The sequence below is a fragment of the Aplidium turbinatum genome, chromosome 7 (genome assembly GCF_918807975.1).
Source record: "Aplidium turbinatum chromosome 7, kaAplTurb1.1, whole genome shotgun sequence".
NCBI lineage: Eukaryota > Metazoa > Chordata > Ascidiacea > Aplousobranchia > Polyclinidae > Aplidium > Aplidium turbinatum.
In genome coordinates, this window is record NC_137478.1 from 24,591,415 (window position 1) to 24,608,673 (window position 17,259).

The following is a 17,259-nucleotide window of genomic DNA, read 5'->3' on the forward strand; positions in this document are numbered from 1 at the left end:
ATAAAAAAAACATTGTGAAGAGAAATAAGCGGATGATACGTTTCAGGAGTGATCATTGTACAAATTCTTTAATAAACATTTATATTTAAATTTAAAAACATTGTAAGACTTTTCTTGTATTTCTTTTGGTACTTGATTCCATAGTTTCACTCCATTAAAACATAGCATCTTCTTACCAGAGTTTGACGTTGTAGAAGGCAAATATAAATCATTTTTTTGGTTTTGACGGGTTTTATGATGGTGAATTTCATTTACAAAAATAAAGCAGCCAGCAAAGGCCCGGGGCAGCATTTTGTGCACATATTTGTACATAAATTTTGCAGTTTCTAATTTAATAATATCGTCAATTCTGAGCACATTAAATTGGTGATAAAGAACAGTTGTATTTGTTGAACTCGGCAAAAATAAGCAGGATCGAATGAACTTGTTTTGTAACACTTGTAGTGGAGCAATCAATGTAGAGTTAGCTCGTCCCCAATTTATAATCGAGTATTGGATCTTGGATTGAAACAAAGCATAATATAAAGCCCGTAATACTGTTAAGGGGGCAATGTATCTCAGCTTAAATGCTATGCCGCAGACCTTTGCAAGCTGCTTTCTAAGATTAATAATATGACTATCCCATGTCAATCGCTCATCCAAAGTTACACCTAGATAGTTTATACATTTCTTCCTTTCGATGGATCGGCCACTAATGGACAGACTAAAATTTTCTGCTGCACTTTTTCTGTTGCAGAGGATCATATAAGTAGGTTTACTATAATTTAATGAAAGTTTATTGGATTTCATCCACACATCAATTTTTTCTATTTCTCTATTGACATTTTTTTGGAGAGATGACAGGCATTTCTCTGACATATGAAAGTTTGAGTCATCAGCAAAAAGTGTAGTTGAAAAAGAAGATGCATTTGGAAGATCATTCACATAAAGAAGAAAAAGCAAGGGACCAAGGATTGACCCCTGTGGGACACCACATTTAACAACATTGAAATTAGAATTCTTACCGTTAATTTTTGTACTTTGCATTCTATTTGTTAGATAAGATGTTAAAACGTTTAAAAACTTGCCACGAAAGCCATAATGGTGAAGTTTTTTTAAAAGTATGCCATGATCAACTGTATCGAAAGCTTTACTTAAATCAACAAAAACCGAGCATGTGTATTTATGATCATTCAAGTTAGAAAGTAAATCATCATAAATTTTTGTCAATGCTAAGCTTGTTGAGTCATTTTCACGAAAACCATGTTGAGCTGGGGTTAAAATATTATATTTGTCAATAAAATTCATCATCCGTTTATATAGAATTTTTTCGAAAATTTTGGCAAAAGTTGGCAATAAAGAAATTGGTCGCAAATCTGTAAAGTGTAAAGGTGAACTAACTTTTGGTACAGGTATTATCAGACTCTTTTTGAGTACATCAGGAAAGATTTCTTGCAAGACACATTTATTCAGTACTTTTGTTAAAAAAGGGCATATAATTACATTAGCCATTTTAATAAATTTAGAAGGTATTTCAAAAATGCCTGAAGCTTTATTTGCTTTGAGACTCCTTATAGCATCAGATACTTCTATGTCATTTATATCAGGAAAGCCAAAAGAAGAACATTTTCTGTTTAATATGAAAGATTCAAAATTTACATTTGAATTTGGAATTTTAGCTGCCATTGAAGTTCCAATATTTGTGAAGTAATTATTTAATAAATTAATGAATTCAATAGAATCTGTTTTATAGCTTTTATCATTTATAGTCATAGTTGAAGGAAGCTTTTTATTATTCGAATTTCTTTTCCCCTCTATCATCTCATGAATGATCTTCCATGTTTTCTTTGAGTCACTTTTTGTTTCTTCAAACTTTTTTTTATAATGTTGATTTTTCAGTGATTGTTTCAAATGATTCAGCTTATTGCAATATGCTTTGTATTTCCTCTTTGCTGATTCATTTTTATTTTTTATCCAATATCTAAATAGTCTGTTTTTTGTTTTAATAGATTTATGAATGCCTTTTGTTATCCATGGTTTGTTAGAGAGCTTAATTTCAGTTCTCGACATGTTTCTAAGTGGTGCATGTTTATCTAGTGTTACTTGAAATCGCATAATAAAAGAGTGCATCAAGTTGTCTGCGTTATCACAATCAGTATTTACTTCATTCAAATTAGACTCTAAATCGCATAAGAAGCTGTCAAGACAAAAGTTTTTTAAGCTTCGAATTTTTTTAGTGGGTGAATTACACACTACATTTTTATTTTTAACACATAAGAAAATAGGTAAATGATCAGAGATGTCATGTAAGCAAATGCCATAGGCATTTTGGTTACAAGTTATGTTTGTGTAGATGTGATCTAGTAGGCTTGGATTAGATTCTCCACAAAATCTAGTTGCACTTGTTATCAATGACTGGCAGCCTGCAGCTTCAAGGGCTTCTTTATAATTTAATACTGCAGGAGACTTTGCAGCCTTTAACAAGTCAATATTTATATCTCCACAAATTATGTATTTACATCGAGAGTTTTCTAATTTATTTAAAGAATCAATTATTTTGTCTTTGAATGCAGAAAAAGCGTAACTAGGATGACGATATATGACTCCTACAATAATACTTGGTGAGTTTTTTTGCACAATTTCAACCCAAAGATTTTCACAATTGGGTATATCAATCGAAAGGTCTTTTCGCTCATTAAATACATTGCCTTGTTTTAAGTAAAGTGCAACACCACCAGCACTGCTACAAGAATCCTTATGTAGCATGACATAGCCTGGTAAGGAATAATTAAGGAACGAGTTAGGACCAATTTTTGTTTCTGAAATGGCAAGAATATCAGGAGAATGATTGACAAGTTGAATAAATTCTTCAATGTTTTCTTTGTTTTTCCCTAGACTTCTTGTATTAAAGTGAAACAAAGACAAACTACTTTTGAAACTTGTAACAGTTTCTTGCAATTGTTTATAGTTAAAATATTGAGTATTTGGTTCTGGTTTTAATTGGTTTGTTATATTTTTTGAGCATTTTGGTTGATTATCCTCAACATTTGATTCTAGGCAGTTGCTGTCGTGTGATGTGTTGCACTTCACTTCACAATCAACATCAATGTTAATTAGGTTTAGCAAATCATTATCAGAAATTCTTTGAAATGGTAACCCATCCTGTAAACAACTTGCACAAAAAAAAGGTTGGGGACTGTTCACAAGTATAGAAAATTGTTTAGAAGTTAAACCAATGCATTTTAAATGTAGCCAATAATCACAAATATCACATTGGACAGATCTTTGCTTTGGTTTACATAGTTTGATACAAACTTTACAAGAATTTTTGGATGCCATAGTTATCAGAAAAGGAGATTTCAGGATAGAATCACCAATTTCAAAAAATTTATGAGTTCAAGTTATGTATGAGTGGCTCATAATTCAACAGTTTGAAGTCAACATCAATTTTCATTTTAAACAAATCATCAGGAGTTTCAATAACATACCATCTGTCTTCGCTTTCTTCAAAAACAATTATCTTTCCATTTTTGTATGACATTTGGAAAATCTTTCATCACAACAATTTTTAACATAATGAAATAATTTAGCACGCAATGGGGTTAAATCTTCTGTGATAAAAGCACTTGGGATCTTGTTAAGAACATTTCCTTGCTTCAGGTTTTTCTTCTTGAACATAATTTCATTTCTTTTCTTGTATGACACGAAACGTACAATAATTGGTCTTGGTTTTTTTGAAATTTGTTTTTTCCTGCCCAAACGGTGTGCTCTTTGGATATCCTCTTTACAAAGGTTGATACCCAATTCTTTACTAATTTTTAATATAACTTCCTCCCCATCATCACCTTGTTCATGCGGTTCTTCAACATTAAAAATTCTTAGGTTTTCTCTTCTCCCATACTGATCCAGTTTGTCAATTGTGAAAATGTTTTTGTTGATTAGTTGTTTTAGAATGGTGTTTTCTTCTTTGACCTCTTCTAAGCTTGGATCAAGTGATGCAGTACGAACTCTGTCCATATTCACCATCTTTGTTTGAAGCTCAAAATCTATTACGCAAGCCAAACATACCTGCCCTGCTGGAAGCAATACGGAACTATGCCGCTTCTGTGGAAAGTGCTGTTCTTCGGACTGCATCAAAGACAGAGCACTACGTCCTAGATGGGAGTAAGGGGGTCCTCTCTTACATCGACTGAAATGGACAGAAGGATGCACATATAGTTCAATTGTGGATGATTACGTATCTTTCACAACTGGGTTGTAAGGTAAAGCAACTGTCATTTGCGATGGATATGGAGGGCCCACTACTAAGGATAACACACACCAAAGACGGAAGACATCTGCTGCTAGAAAGTCAATGTGACCGAATCTACCAAATTTGTTGGGTGAAGCAAGACTTCCTGTCAAATGATACCAACAAGCAGTCACTCGTTGATATGATATCAACTCGACTAAAATAGTGTGACTGTTATGTTGTGAAAGCAGAAGAGGATGCAGATGTAGACATAGTACGAGCAACGGTGGATTCATCTAAACTGAGAAACACCACGCTCATTGGAGAGGATACAGATCTCCTCATTCTGCTTCTCTACTATGGTGATGCAGACTGTAAAGATCTGCACTTCCGATCAGACAATGCGAAGCCAACTATCCACAACATCAGAGTTCTGAAAGATTTACTTTGGAATTTGGTCTGCACCTGTTGTTTGTTCATGCATTTACAGAATGTGATACATCTTCCAGAATCTTTGGTGTTGGAAAAAAATCAGTGTTTCAAAAAGTTATCAAGGGAGACTCTGTATTGCGATCATGCTCAAATATTTTTTGTGCACCACACTCTGAACAAGGTGTAGAAAGTGCTGAATGTAAGGCTTTAGTATCACTATTTAATGGGACAACATCTGACTCGCTCGCATTATTACGTGATGGCTATCTTTGCAAAAAAGTTGTGACATCAAGCACATTTGTTACGCCTGAGCAGTTGCCGCCGACAGAATATGCATTGAAGTACCCTTCATTACGCTGCCACTTGCAAGTGATGGCATGGATGGGCTTAAGTACTCAAATGGACGCTGAAAAGTGGGGTTGGAAATTCAAGGGGATAAGCTATTACCAGTGATGACGGACAAAAACCCTGCTCCTGACGTTCTATTAAAAATGGTTCACAGTAGTTGTTCAACTGGGTGCAATACACTCAGGTGCGATTGTAAGAAGTATAAACTTGAGTGTACAAGGGCATGTGGTCCTTACCAGGACGACAACTGTGCAAATATTAACAATGCACCCATTCTAGAAGATATTGGTGACTGATTTATAACTCACACCTGATAAGACAGTTTCGTGAATTCTGGTATATCAAAGTCTTCTTTGAACGTATTTAGTGATGGGAAAGTGTGAATAAACAACATATGAATGAAGACATTGGCATATTGATGTCATCGGAGATGAGGCAAACTGATTAAGTTTTCTGTAAGTCAATCTTTCGCACACGTATTTTTTTACTATATCTCCAAATACTTTAAAATTGTAAATATTCGTGTAGCCTAAATAGGTGAAAACGTCGTGATGATGTTATAGATGACGTCAAAAGTGAACGTTAGAGTACTGTGTTAACCAGGGGTTCCCAACCTGGGGGCCTTGGAAACATTTGAAAAATAATAATTTTTTTAATTTATTATCTCTAAGTCCACTCCAACACTATATAACAAAAAAAAAAATTAAAATTCAATAAAAATACTAGTACATTTTGCCCAAATCTGTGGGTTTTCAACAAGGATATTCAATATGACATGCGGCTTGCTCTTTCCACCACCAAACCATAACTTAAGACAATGTCACAGCAAAAACAAGCTCAACCATCACATTAACTGCATTGTAAAAACTAATTAATGTATTATCATGTTCATTGTGTGTTGTATATATATCATTTTGTCATTCTAAGTACCGGTTTCTGTATAAACAAGTTTTTTAAATAAAATGACGTTTCTTAATTTTTTCAAAAGGTTGATAAAAATAGGGGGGGCCATTGATTTTTCAAAATTTTCAAAGGGCGCCACGGTGTAAAAAAGGTTGGGAACCCCTGGTATTAGCTGTTAAGATTGCTGGGGTAATGCAGTTTATAGTTAAATTTGCCATTTTTATTGGTTAAGAATCAGTGTTTTTTTAGATTTAGTACCTATATACGACGATTTCATGAAAATGGCGGCCATCTTGAATTATGTAATATTTAGACCCTTTGTGACCCTCGAATTTTGGAAAACTTTTGATATGTTGTTCTCTGAACCGAAAACTATTGGAAAACACCAAAAAACGTTTTCTTGCAATTTTTTTCGGGTTGGTCAGCATATTGACCCTACTTTGCTTGGAGCGCTTTACGTTGATTGTTTTGTCAGTTTGCGTTCCCAGCTCACTCAGTCTAGTTGTCATAAGAGCTTTACTTGCAATGTTCGGTTATAGGGTCTTTATGTTACTTTAAGTTTTGGTTGTGTGAAACAGATCTACTTTGTTCGCTTTGTAATTATGGTTTTTCTTTTACAGATGTACTGTACTTCGTTTCTTTGTTTTTTAAAACTCAATAAATGGATGTTACAACGATTGTTTAAGAATAAATTAATCTTTTTAGTGTTTTACCAATGTGAAGAAATGTTTTTCACAACAGCTTATGACAACTTAATCATTATTTTAATACAATCAGTTTTTTTTAAACATTTTTTGTTTTTAGGTTGTGGCGAAGATATCAATACAACGGCAAAAGTTATAATTTTTAACTTGTTGATGAATAAATTTGAGACAATTTTTATGGAACTTACTTGTTAGTGTTCGCTCCTTTCCTGAGCTCATTTTTGGACACAGTCGGCTAGGTTAACTCGAAACATTAAAAAACAATCATTGTTTTGCGTTTTTATATTTCATAGCAAAGATACCATGGCAGGAGTTGGCAGTTTGATTTATTTATAAAAATGTTCAACAGGTTTCATTGCACAACAAGATTTTTCACTGATGTTGGTTGTTGTTTAGATCTCAAGCAATATTGCATCGAATTTCTTCTTGATGAAATTGATGTGACGAATTGCTTAACAATTCAAGAATATTCGAAAATGTATGATCTGGACCAAGTTGTGGCAAAAGCAAACATTGTCATTGCTGAGAACTTTGAAACAGTCATCAATGGAAAGGAATTCAAAGAGCTAACACCAGACGTGATGTTTGAAGTGATGCAAGTGAAAGATAAAAAGGTTTGTATTTCAATCATGAGTCCAAACAGATGTGGCAATCACAAAGTCCACAAACAAAATGAAACCAGACTCTTCACCAGTTAATTAATTTCTGAGCATTGTACATGTTCTTGCACCAGTCACATAATCAAGGCAAGTGCGACCTGTGGGTGTGAAGAAATGTAGGCGGCAAGTCACATACAAGCAATCATTGCTCGTTTATTATGCAAACCATCCGTGATATCAAATGCTGGTTCTCCATGGTAAACACACAGTAAACAATAACTAATTGGGGAGTGCCTAAATAGTTAATACGCAACAAAATATCGCTGTTTACATGATTTATAAAAGCTTCAATAAGTGAATTGTACTTCAATGTAAGTCGATTTGAACCAGTGCAGAACAGCAACTTTTGAGACCAGCAATGCTGATACTTATACAAAAGTTAAAATTTGTGACTGCAGTTCAAATTCACAAGTGTAAAAAATGTTAGAAAGTACTGGACCTAACATTCTGGTAAATTATTTGCTTGGCCATTATCTGCTTCCTATTTCATGAACTGAACAGAAGAATTTGGAGTCGACATTTCATATCTTGTTCTGTGACGTAATACTCACTTCTGATGAAGTGTAATAATGTCGTCATTCAGGCATCTTCGGAAGAAAATGTTTTTCATGCGCTCATAGGTTGGGTCAAACATGACGTCGCCACACGTAAGAAGCACATGGTTGAACTTTTCAGTTTTGTTAAACTTGGAAAACTATCCTGGAATTTCTTGCAAGATGTTGCATTGAAAGAGGTAAATCTGACATATATTATACAATTTAGGAATCACTAACTGGCATGGTTGTGCTATGAAAAACGATGAAATGAATATCATGAAAACAGTGCTGCCCAATGCCCATTCACTATTGTCACATATGTGATTATTTTGAAAGTATGTAGGAGATAGCATAATGTACTATATACCTGTACAAACATTACGTCTAAATAAGATTCTTCAACAATAAGTAAGAAGAATTACGAGAAGTATTACATTCAGCTCACCAAAAGCGATGGAAAACATAACACAAGTTATTACAATAACAAGAAGTTTGAATACAACATTACAAAACGATAAACTAACGTACTGATGTAATCAATATAAACTAAGCAAAAGTGGTTCCACTCCAGCATACGGCTTCTGTTGTGGAGAAGGACTTGAGTATTTTTATCTGCATTCATTATCCTAAACTGAAAACATCTGTACAACTTTAAAATTGCTAAATTTATGGCCCAGTTTAGTTTTAATTCATTGCCCGGCACTTTTCAAAACTGCTTCAAAAAATACAACGAAATTCAGAACCTTACTACTGGAAACTCAACCAACCTAGATCACTATTTATTATTGATTCACAACCACTAAATTGCAACGGTCTGTACTCTGGCGAAGAAATTTGGAATGATATACCAGTTGAAATTCGCAAATCCTCCTTCTCAACTTTTAAAAGAATGTACAGAAAGATAATTATTGACACGTATTAGGAAAACGCCTAATTACTAATCAGATATGCAATTGTAAGATAGTCTACGTTGGACTACCTAAATTTTTAATTTCTATCATCTTGGACAGCTTCACTATTATTTATTTATTTGTTTCAATTAGCCAATTACAATTATCATTGATGAGTTTAAGGAAGTGAGACTTGATGCTTGACTTGAAGACCTTGAATGGAAACTTCGCAGCATTCCGTTGCTGTGATGCTATTATTCATTTTATTTTTTAATTGTGATCTTTTCAACAGTTTTAATTTATATACAATGTGTTTTGATTGATCGTACATCTTTTATTCTCAGCCGCCAATAAACATCTATCTTATCAATCATTCGTTAATTTTTGTGCCTAAATTTAATTCACAAATAGTTTGATGTGAATTTATGAAATCGATGTTACAACAAACAACAACTATCTGATAAATAATGAAACATTGACACTCAACTTGCGTATAAAATTTGCTAAAGTTCCTTTTAATTTTTCAGGAATTGATTATGACTTCAGTGGAATGTACAAATATTTTACTTCTATCTGCAATTCCACGTGCTGCTGCAACTGAAGTTCTTCCCGCTCCTTCAGCAAAGGAAGGTTTGGACAACTTTGTTAGTTTAAAATTTTAGTACTGCATGTAAGAGTTGTTCATTGAGTCACATTGTCCAACAGCTGTTATGATCCACAAAGTTTGTGTCGCATTATTGATGAAAGTTGTTCAAAGCGAAGTCGAATGATTCAGATCGTTTGCTTATTGACGTCACTATAATCAAAGGTTTTGTTAGGAAAATATACGAGGAGTAATTTTTTCTGCTTTTTATTAACAACTTCAAACACTGATCCAGCGCAAATTGAGGGAAGCTGCTGAATAATAACAAATTTCCAGAAATGCAAACGTTTGCCAAGAGAACCATGCTTGTTTACCAATAGTCTTGAACCAAATTTGATCTGGGTTTTGAAATCAAGGCGTCAGTTTCGTCTTTCACATTAACATCGCTGTGTTTTACAAAAATTCTGGACATTTCAATCGTGGACGACGCTATGCTGTTGTAGCGACGCTCAATTTATAATGGAAAAGCAGATAACTGACATTCTTAACTCATCACATCCGGTGATATGTAACTTTTATAAAATACCCTGCAACCTGCATATTGCTTTTTTGTATGTAAATGACACATCACATAACACAATGTTACTATGCTATTAATTATCAGAGTGACTAATCAAGTTGCCTCAGTGGCATTTCTAAGGCGCAGTGATAAACCTGAATTGTGCAGCGATAAACTGCAAAATGCGCAGTGATATAAAATAAGCGTGTTTTAAGCAACGCATACACACCACAAAGCAGATATTTATTATGTTGGCAGTTCCTTTTTATTTTATTTTTCAAAAAACCAATCAGTGTAAAATAAAGTTCGTTTGAAGATGTCTGATCTATGATGTAATAATGTCAGTCTGGGCGTTAATCAGGTCATTTAAGCAGTGAACAGTGGCGTACGCAGGATTTTCTGAAAGTGGAGGGCCATTCAATTTTTTTTCCAATGAAAACGTTCACTTGCTAATAACAGCCACTAAGTCATATTGTGTAAGATTAGTAGGTGGTAGGTGATCAATCAACATTTTTGAAGAAAGGTGGTACTGCCCAATGGCCGCCCTCAGCGTACGCCACTTGCAGTGAACATGAGTATTCGCAGTAAGACATGAGGCCACTTGCAGGCAACCGCCAGTACGTCAAACTATCAGCGACTGCTCGTACATCAACATAAATATGCCATCGATCTCTGAATACCGGTACAACACAAGATCTGCTATTTTGAGGTCTATTGGCGATAAAGATCGGAAAGTAAAAAACGCCAAAAGCAGGGAAGCAAGAGTGGTTTGCAAACATTTTTAATTATTACTATTATAACAATGACAAAAGTGCGATTTCAGAGGAAACAAAAACAATTCAACGCAAATTTTGAGAAAGTTAATTTCCTCAGTTCAGTTGTTTTTATTTCTGACCATCATATCAAAAACAATACTCTTCAACATAGCAAAGGTCGAGAAAAAAATAGAAGCGACAAAACGCGAACGTTAAAACGTGCTTGTGACCGAAGTAAGTTATTTTTGAAAGAAATTTGGCAAGGTCGCAACACCTCATTCCTGCATAACATAATATACAATGTACATTGACATGACATCGGTCTATTGATAACTAACCTACAGTTGTCTTGCCACAAACCTCTTTTATGTTTTTCAAAGTTGTTCTTAATGTGACGTCACATCAAAAGCGGTTTTAATTAAACCAATCAAGCGCTTTGACTGATTAAAAATTTTTTTTAAATGTCTTTTAATATTTTTCATCTGTTCAACTTTTACTTATCAAAATGCAACTTGATTGGTTATTATCGCCTCTCTTTAGTTTTCCCCAAAAAACTTTGATTTTGCGCAGTAGCCTAAATGAAGCTGTGATGCATAACAAGCAAAACCAAGAACGAGGTAACCGCAAAAGTCGCTTTTGCTTAAGTTTGCAACTTCGTAGTTTTCATGCCACATGGTATATCACTGTTTTCTTAGAAAATGTGCAGTGATAAAAATTCGTTAGAATTCGGTATGCAAGAGCAGACTTGCAATCTCGCATGTAATGAGAAGTCGTATACCACCAGTTGATAATGTGTGAATGAAAGTCTTTAACGTTCCATCTCCGTTCAAGCTTGCGGGTTCTTGCACTGTACTTGCTGTAAAAATCATATAGACACGCTGATTATTATTAAATATTTTAAACTTTTATCTTTTTTGTTTGTTTCAGAATCGAGGAATCATTTTCTTGCGTTTCATGGAAAGAATATCTGGAAGTATGACGTAAGAAAGAAAGAAGTAACTGACTTCTTGGTAAAACATTAAAGCTTTTCGGTTTATTGTTACTAGGATGAGTGCATTTATTATTTGATGGTGTGCGCTCTAAACAAAAACTATTCTTGTACAATCAGTAGTGAGCTCCAAGTTGTTAATATTTAAATATTTTTTTGTTTGTGATATCTTGCTTTTCAGCAAACACATCACATGCAGTTGCAATGATTGCACTCGGCGTTTCACAATTGATGTGAAATTATGTCGGACATTCAAGCAAGTCTTGTGAAATCGTGACGTTGTTGATCTTGCGCATTCTTAACAATTTATGTTTCTTCAGAACACAAACTTTGAACACTGGGGCGGATCAGCTGTTTGTCATAAAAGTGAGGTTTTTGTTATCGGTGGAAATGAAACTAAAGTGGTTGAAAGATTCAAGTTAAATGATGAGGAATCTGGTTGGACTCAAATTGCTTCGACAAGTGTTGTGAGAGATCGAGCTGCTTCTGTGGTTTGCAATGGTAAGAATCCACCTGGGTTTAGATTCAAATTAAGTTGGTTTCACAACAAGCAGATAAACTCATGTTTGTGACAAAAGTGTTGAATATTAACAACGATGAGTGCCGAGTGCGCATGTGACGCGCACTACTCAAGTTTGTTCTGGAGTGTCACATCCTCGCTAATGTTTCATCTTCATTTCATTCGATGAACAATTTTTTACGCAAATTTTATTATCGAGCGTTTTTGTTTTATAGGTTGATATTTGATGAGAATATTTTGATTTGTTTGGAAGTTTGGTCCGGAATGCCACATGCTCGCCAATGTTTGCGTTTGTTTTTACTCATTCAACAATTTCAATATCGTTGATTTAATTTTTCATGTTTGATCTTTGATGATTTTTTTTTCACTGATAACGACATTAGCGTGATAGGCACTTTTTCATATCTTGTTCGATCTTATTTTTTGAACAAGTTAGGCCTAAATTTGACTTTATGAAATTTGCACAATTTTAAATATTATTATTTTTGAGCACTTCTTGAATAACATGCTTTCAAACAAAGTTTTAAAGTGGTTTTAAAAATTTGTTGTCTTTCACATTGAATAATACTGAAAATAAGCATTGCAATTGTAATACTCTTGTATTTAATTAAATTCATCTATAAAATACGTTTCAGCACGCTGTAAAAATGCGGGAAAGAATTTTCTTCTGACAGAAATCATATCTACAATAGCGTTCGATGAAAAACAACCTGACAACATATTGCGATATAAAATGACTTACACTTGGACGAGTCAGTTCAATTATGTTCATTGAGCTCAACAAGCTGACATTGAAAATTATTAGTTACATATGAGGATGATATGATTGGAAGTCCTCTGAGCGTGGTTACGTTTGTTCTTAAGGAACTTACTAGGTCGCTTCGATCCACCTTTCTGCTTAAAGTTTCTCTACATTAAAATCATCACTTTTATTATATATTAATGTCACAAACAGTTCATCAAAATCTATTTGAAGTAATGATTGCGAATCATTTCACCCAATCATTTCACCCAATAACAGAAAAGAGGGCTGAGTGGTATCATGACAAACTAACTATTGTAGGATGCTGACTTTCTCAACGGTTTTCACAAACCTATTTTAATTTTTGCAGAGATGCTAATCAAATTATGACGCCACGACATGGTAAACTCTGTAATAACATAAATTGACATTGCAGGCCATTTAGCCTTCAGAACAATGTTATATGTGCTAGCAACGCTGGTTTGGTGGTGCAGTGAATAGAACCCGCCCACCTCTTGATCGGTAGACATGAGTTCTATACCTTGTGGGGTGTCTGAGACGTTGTAAAATAAGCACTAAATTTTGTTCTTGCTTAGCACTAAACATTGAAGAAATGGATTCGGTGTAACTATGCAAGCGCCCGTACTGCTGCGATCACAAAGCGCTTAGCACAACGCATATTAATGTATCAACAATAAAGTGCAGAGTTTAATTTGTCTATGTCACGTCATGTTAATAAGCGATAATAAACCCAAAAAGATAAAATAGATTTGTAAAACACTCTGCAAATCAATAAACTCGATATCCAGGTTAGTGACGTAAAAATTATCTGAACGATTGTAACGAGTATCATCATCGTGGTCGTCTCTATCTTGCCTCCTATTATAGGTTTTGTCTTCCTTTAATTGCGACGTATTAGAATGGATGTGGATTGTAGATGTCAGATGTAACATTGAAAGCCCATCATTCTGTGGTAAAGTTAACGTGAGCAGAAGTCACATTGTGTAGAGCTGGAATAGGCAACTTGCAACTCGCGGAGGAACAAGATGCTTTTTAAGTTTTTGAGGAATCTTTCTTCTTTTTCCAGCCATTTTTCCCCAAAGATGTTTCATTATTAAGAAACGTTTATTTGCTCAATTATCTGTTTAAACACAATAACATTTTATGCACTTCTCACTAACTTTTATTTGAGCATTCACATGTCTGTATATTTAAAATGATATTTTATATTTTTAGTGGAGTAGGGAGAAAGTTGTCATAGGAATCAGTTTGAAAAAAAAATTTTTCCTTAGGCTAATTGAAAGTATGCTAACCTACTTTTACCCAGCAGAAACAAAAGTAGGTCTGTGATAGGTCACGAAAGGTAGTTCTGTAATTGTACTGATCATCAAGGTTCCAAGATGTCGAGTCAGCTTCATCAACATTACGATTTTTGGTTAAAAATTTGTAAATAAATTGGTTTAGTAGGAAGCTCAATGTATTCCACGGATGCAATCTGCTTTCAACAAATATCGCACGCGGTGTTTGGTTGGTCTTCACTGTGGAGTACGAAAACAATATTTTCATGGGACTTGCAATGAAATTCCATCTAATGTTCATAGCAAATGGGTAGTTTGAATACTTGTTGTAGAGGTTAACTTTTAGTCTGCTGGAGAACAATTTAGGTCCAATATAACTAGCCCACGTGTTGAAAATGTTGCTTGCCTCTGTCATAGAGGGCGACGTAGTATATTTAAATTTTGTTTATCTTTTTTTACGAAAAACTCCTTTCCATGCCTGATTTTCCTCCGCTAAATATCTTTTGTTAGAGAAGTAATAAGCATAATCTATAATATAGAATGATAATATGTAGTTTTTACTCGTCGTCTATTTTTATTTTTGAAAAACCTTGTGCCATCCCTTTTTTTCCTCTTTCAGGAAATCTTTTCTAGAGAAGTAGCAAGCATAATCTACATATACTCACACGTAGTGTTAAATAAATGAATGAATAATGAAACTTTCTGGTAACGAGGTGTCCACTTAACTCAGTGAGTTTTTCGTTCCTGCCTACTTCCAGAAAATCATCAAGGTTCTTTTTTTATAAATCTTTGAATCAATAAGAATAGCAACATAAATTATTGGTTTGTTTCTGATTGTTATGTAATACAAAATAAGAGGATTTTGATTATGCTTTAATTCCAAAGTTTATACACAACAAAATTTGTTCGCATTGTTTAACATAAAATTTGTATTCTTTTTGGCAATAATTATGAAAATGATTAAATCTATTTATTTAAGTTTCTGTTATTTATTCATTCTATTATTCTAAACAAAATTACCATTGAAGAGAACCATTGTTTATACATGAACAGATTCCATCTTCACTGTTGGTGGCACAGAAGATGGTGACACTGGTTTGACTTCATGTGAAAGTTACAACTTTGTTGAAGACAAATGGTACAACAGCGTTGATATGAATGAAGGTCGTTATGGTCATGCTTTGGCTTCCACTGGAGGTTTGAACTTTGTTGAAAAATTAAACAAGTGTAATCAATGTGTTATGATGAAGTAATTCAAAGATGGTGTCAACACTGTTATACAGTAAAACTCATTCATCAAATTTATAAGTAAATATTGCGATCTTACAGTAATTAATTACATTATAATTTCATTGGTTTTACTAACAATTTTTTATTCTATTGAGAACAACAACATGATCAGAATCCCATTCGATTCATGGTGGGATAGATCAGTCTCATCAAATCGAATGTTTTCAAACTGTAATTATTGCACAGTTAGTTGGCTGTTGTTTCGCCCCAACCATTACTGCACAATGCTCAAGTCCTTTCGTCGTTTAACCTTTTGCCTCGACATAATTACGTTCAAGAAGATAGATCAGTTATAGTTCAAAAAACAAGAAAACGTAATTATCGTCGTCATCAATTTTCGCCAAATAATCCTTTTTATTTCGTTCTTAGAAGCAAATTATACTGCTTAACAAGTTTAAATGGACTTTGCAGAAATTAGGTTTAAGAGATAATTTTAAAATCTTGATATTAAAAAATTATGTCCGATGTTTTCTATGCTTTTGAAACCATACGCACAAGAATCTCTGAACGCTAAACGCTCCAAAATTGAACATGCTTTGAATTATTTATCGCCATTTCATTAAAAATTAGACAATTAACACAAAATGAAATAATTGATAACTTCCCTGTGCTCCTTTATTTGTTCATTATAATCATCTTATTGGTTATCGACTACGTGCCTGGGAGGTGAGAGCGCTTGCACGATGCTGGTGACGTCGGTTCGACACCTATCCATTGTGCCTTGGCACACACAATGACATGTTTGAAGGTGGCACATAGGTTGGCTTCCTTGCCTTCACGTTCACTTAATCTAAATCTTCAATGACAGAGCAAAGCTGCTCACTCAAATAGTCTGAAAAAGCACCAGCTGGAAATGTTCAGAATGAACTGCAACAGTTTTGGAAACCCAATGGATACATAGAAACTAATGTCCATTGAATCAAATATGATTTTGATGTTGTCATGAGTCTCAAAAGTTTTTGTGGACTTAAAAAGAAAAATATCATTGTGTGAAGTGTTGTGGGTTGTAGCCTTCTATAAGCAGGAAGAAGAGGTTAGATTACACATTATGATATCGGTATAAAGCCTTTATTGGGGACAACGATAATAACAAATGAAAACTCATATCATATTTTCGAACGTAATTTGTACATGACACCATAATACTTGAACGATTTTAATGCCTTCTGAACGGCCAATCAAATATTAGCTTATGTTTTTGAGATATTGTATTGCTTATGAAAATCATTTCCTGAAAACTAAACCCTTACGCTTTTTTGAAGTCGTCACTCAGTTTGCATTTTTTTAAACATATTTTAGCTTTACCCCTCTGTCCACCGAAAAAAAATATGCAAGTTTTACCGTTGGGGTCCATTGGACCCCAAATTTTAAAGTGCTTGTTTTGAACAAAAAAAAATTAGCTCCGATGATGAAATTAAAGCTCAATTGGAAAGGACGTAACTGACTACAAAAATCATAACTTATAAACACTGTAGAAAAACCTAATATACTCGAAATTTAAGAAACAAATCATACAGTAGACCTTGCACAAATCAACCTGATACGGAATTGGTCTATTCTTGAGCAATGGCCACACTATTGAGAGATTTGCCTAAAAAATGCGGTATAGGCCTACAGATTAGTTCACAAGAAATATTGTGAATTTATATATTATTGAGTATATATATTATATATTCATTGCAAATGAATTGCGAGTGTTCTTGGCAAACGTTGAGTTTGCAAGTAGCAAAGAATTGTCTGCACTTTTGATGTTTGTGTATTTCGCAAAGATAGCATTTAGCCTTCTTTAATTTTACTGCCTAATCTTCAACAGCCGTGTCTTTTATTTTGTTGCGGATTTAG

General features: G+C 34.0%; 1 protein-coding gene across 1 annotated transcript; it reads left to right on the top strand.

The window, feature by feature from the left end:
- Positions 1 to 3,974: 3,974 nt before the first annotated feature.
- LOC145773874 (kelch repeat and BTB domain-containing protein 3-like) lies at positions 3,975 to 15,380 on the top strand. The gene is made up of 8 exons (XM_082584996.1): positions 3,975 to 4,143; positions 4,459 to 4,584; positions 6,994 to 7,211; positions 7,840 to 7,989; positions 9,210 to 9,312; positions 11,507 to 11,589; positions 11,888 to 12,068; positions 15,181 to 15,380. Exons 1-8 carry the CDS (start codon positions 3,975 to 3,977, stop codon positions 15,378 to 15,380), a joined length of 1,230 nt encoding a protein of 409 aa, XP_082441122.1.
- The last annotated feature ends 1,879 nt before the right edge of the window (positions 15,381 to 17,259 follow it).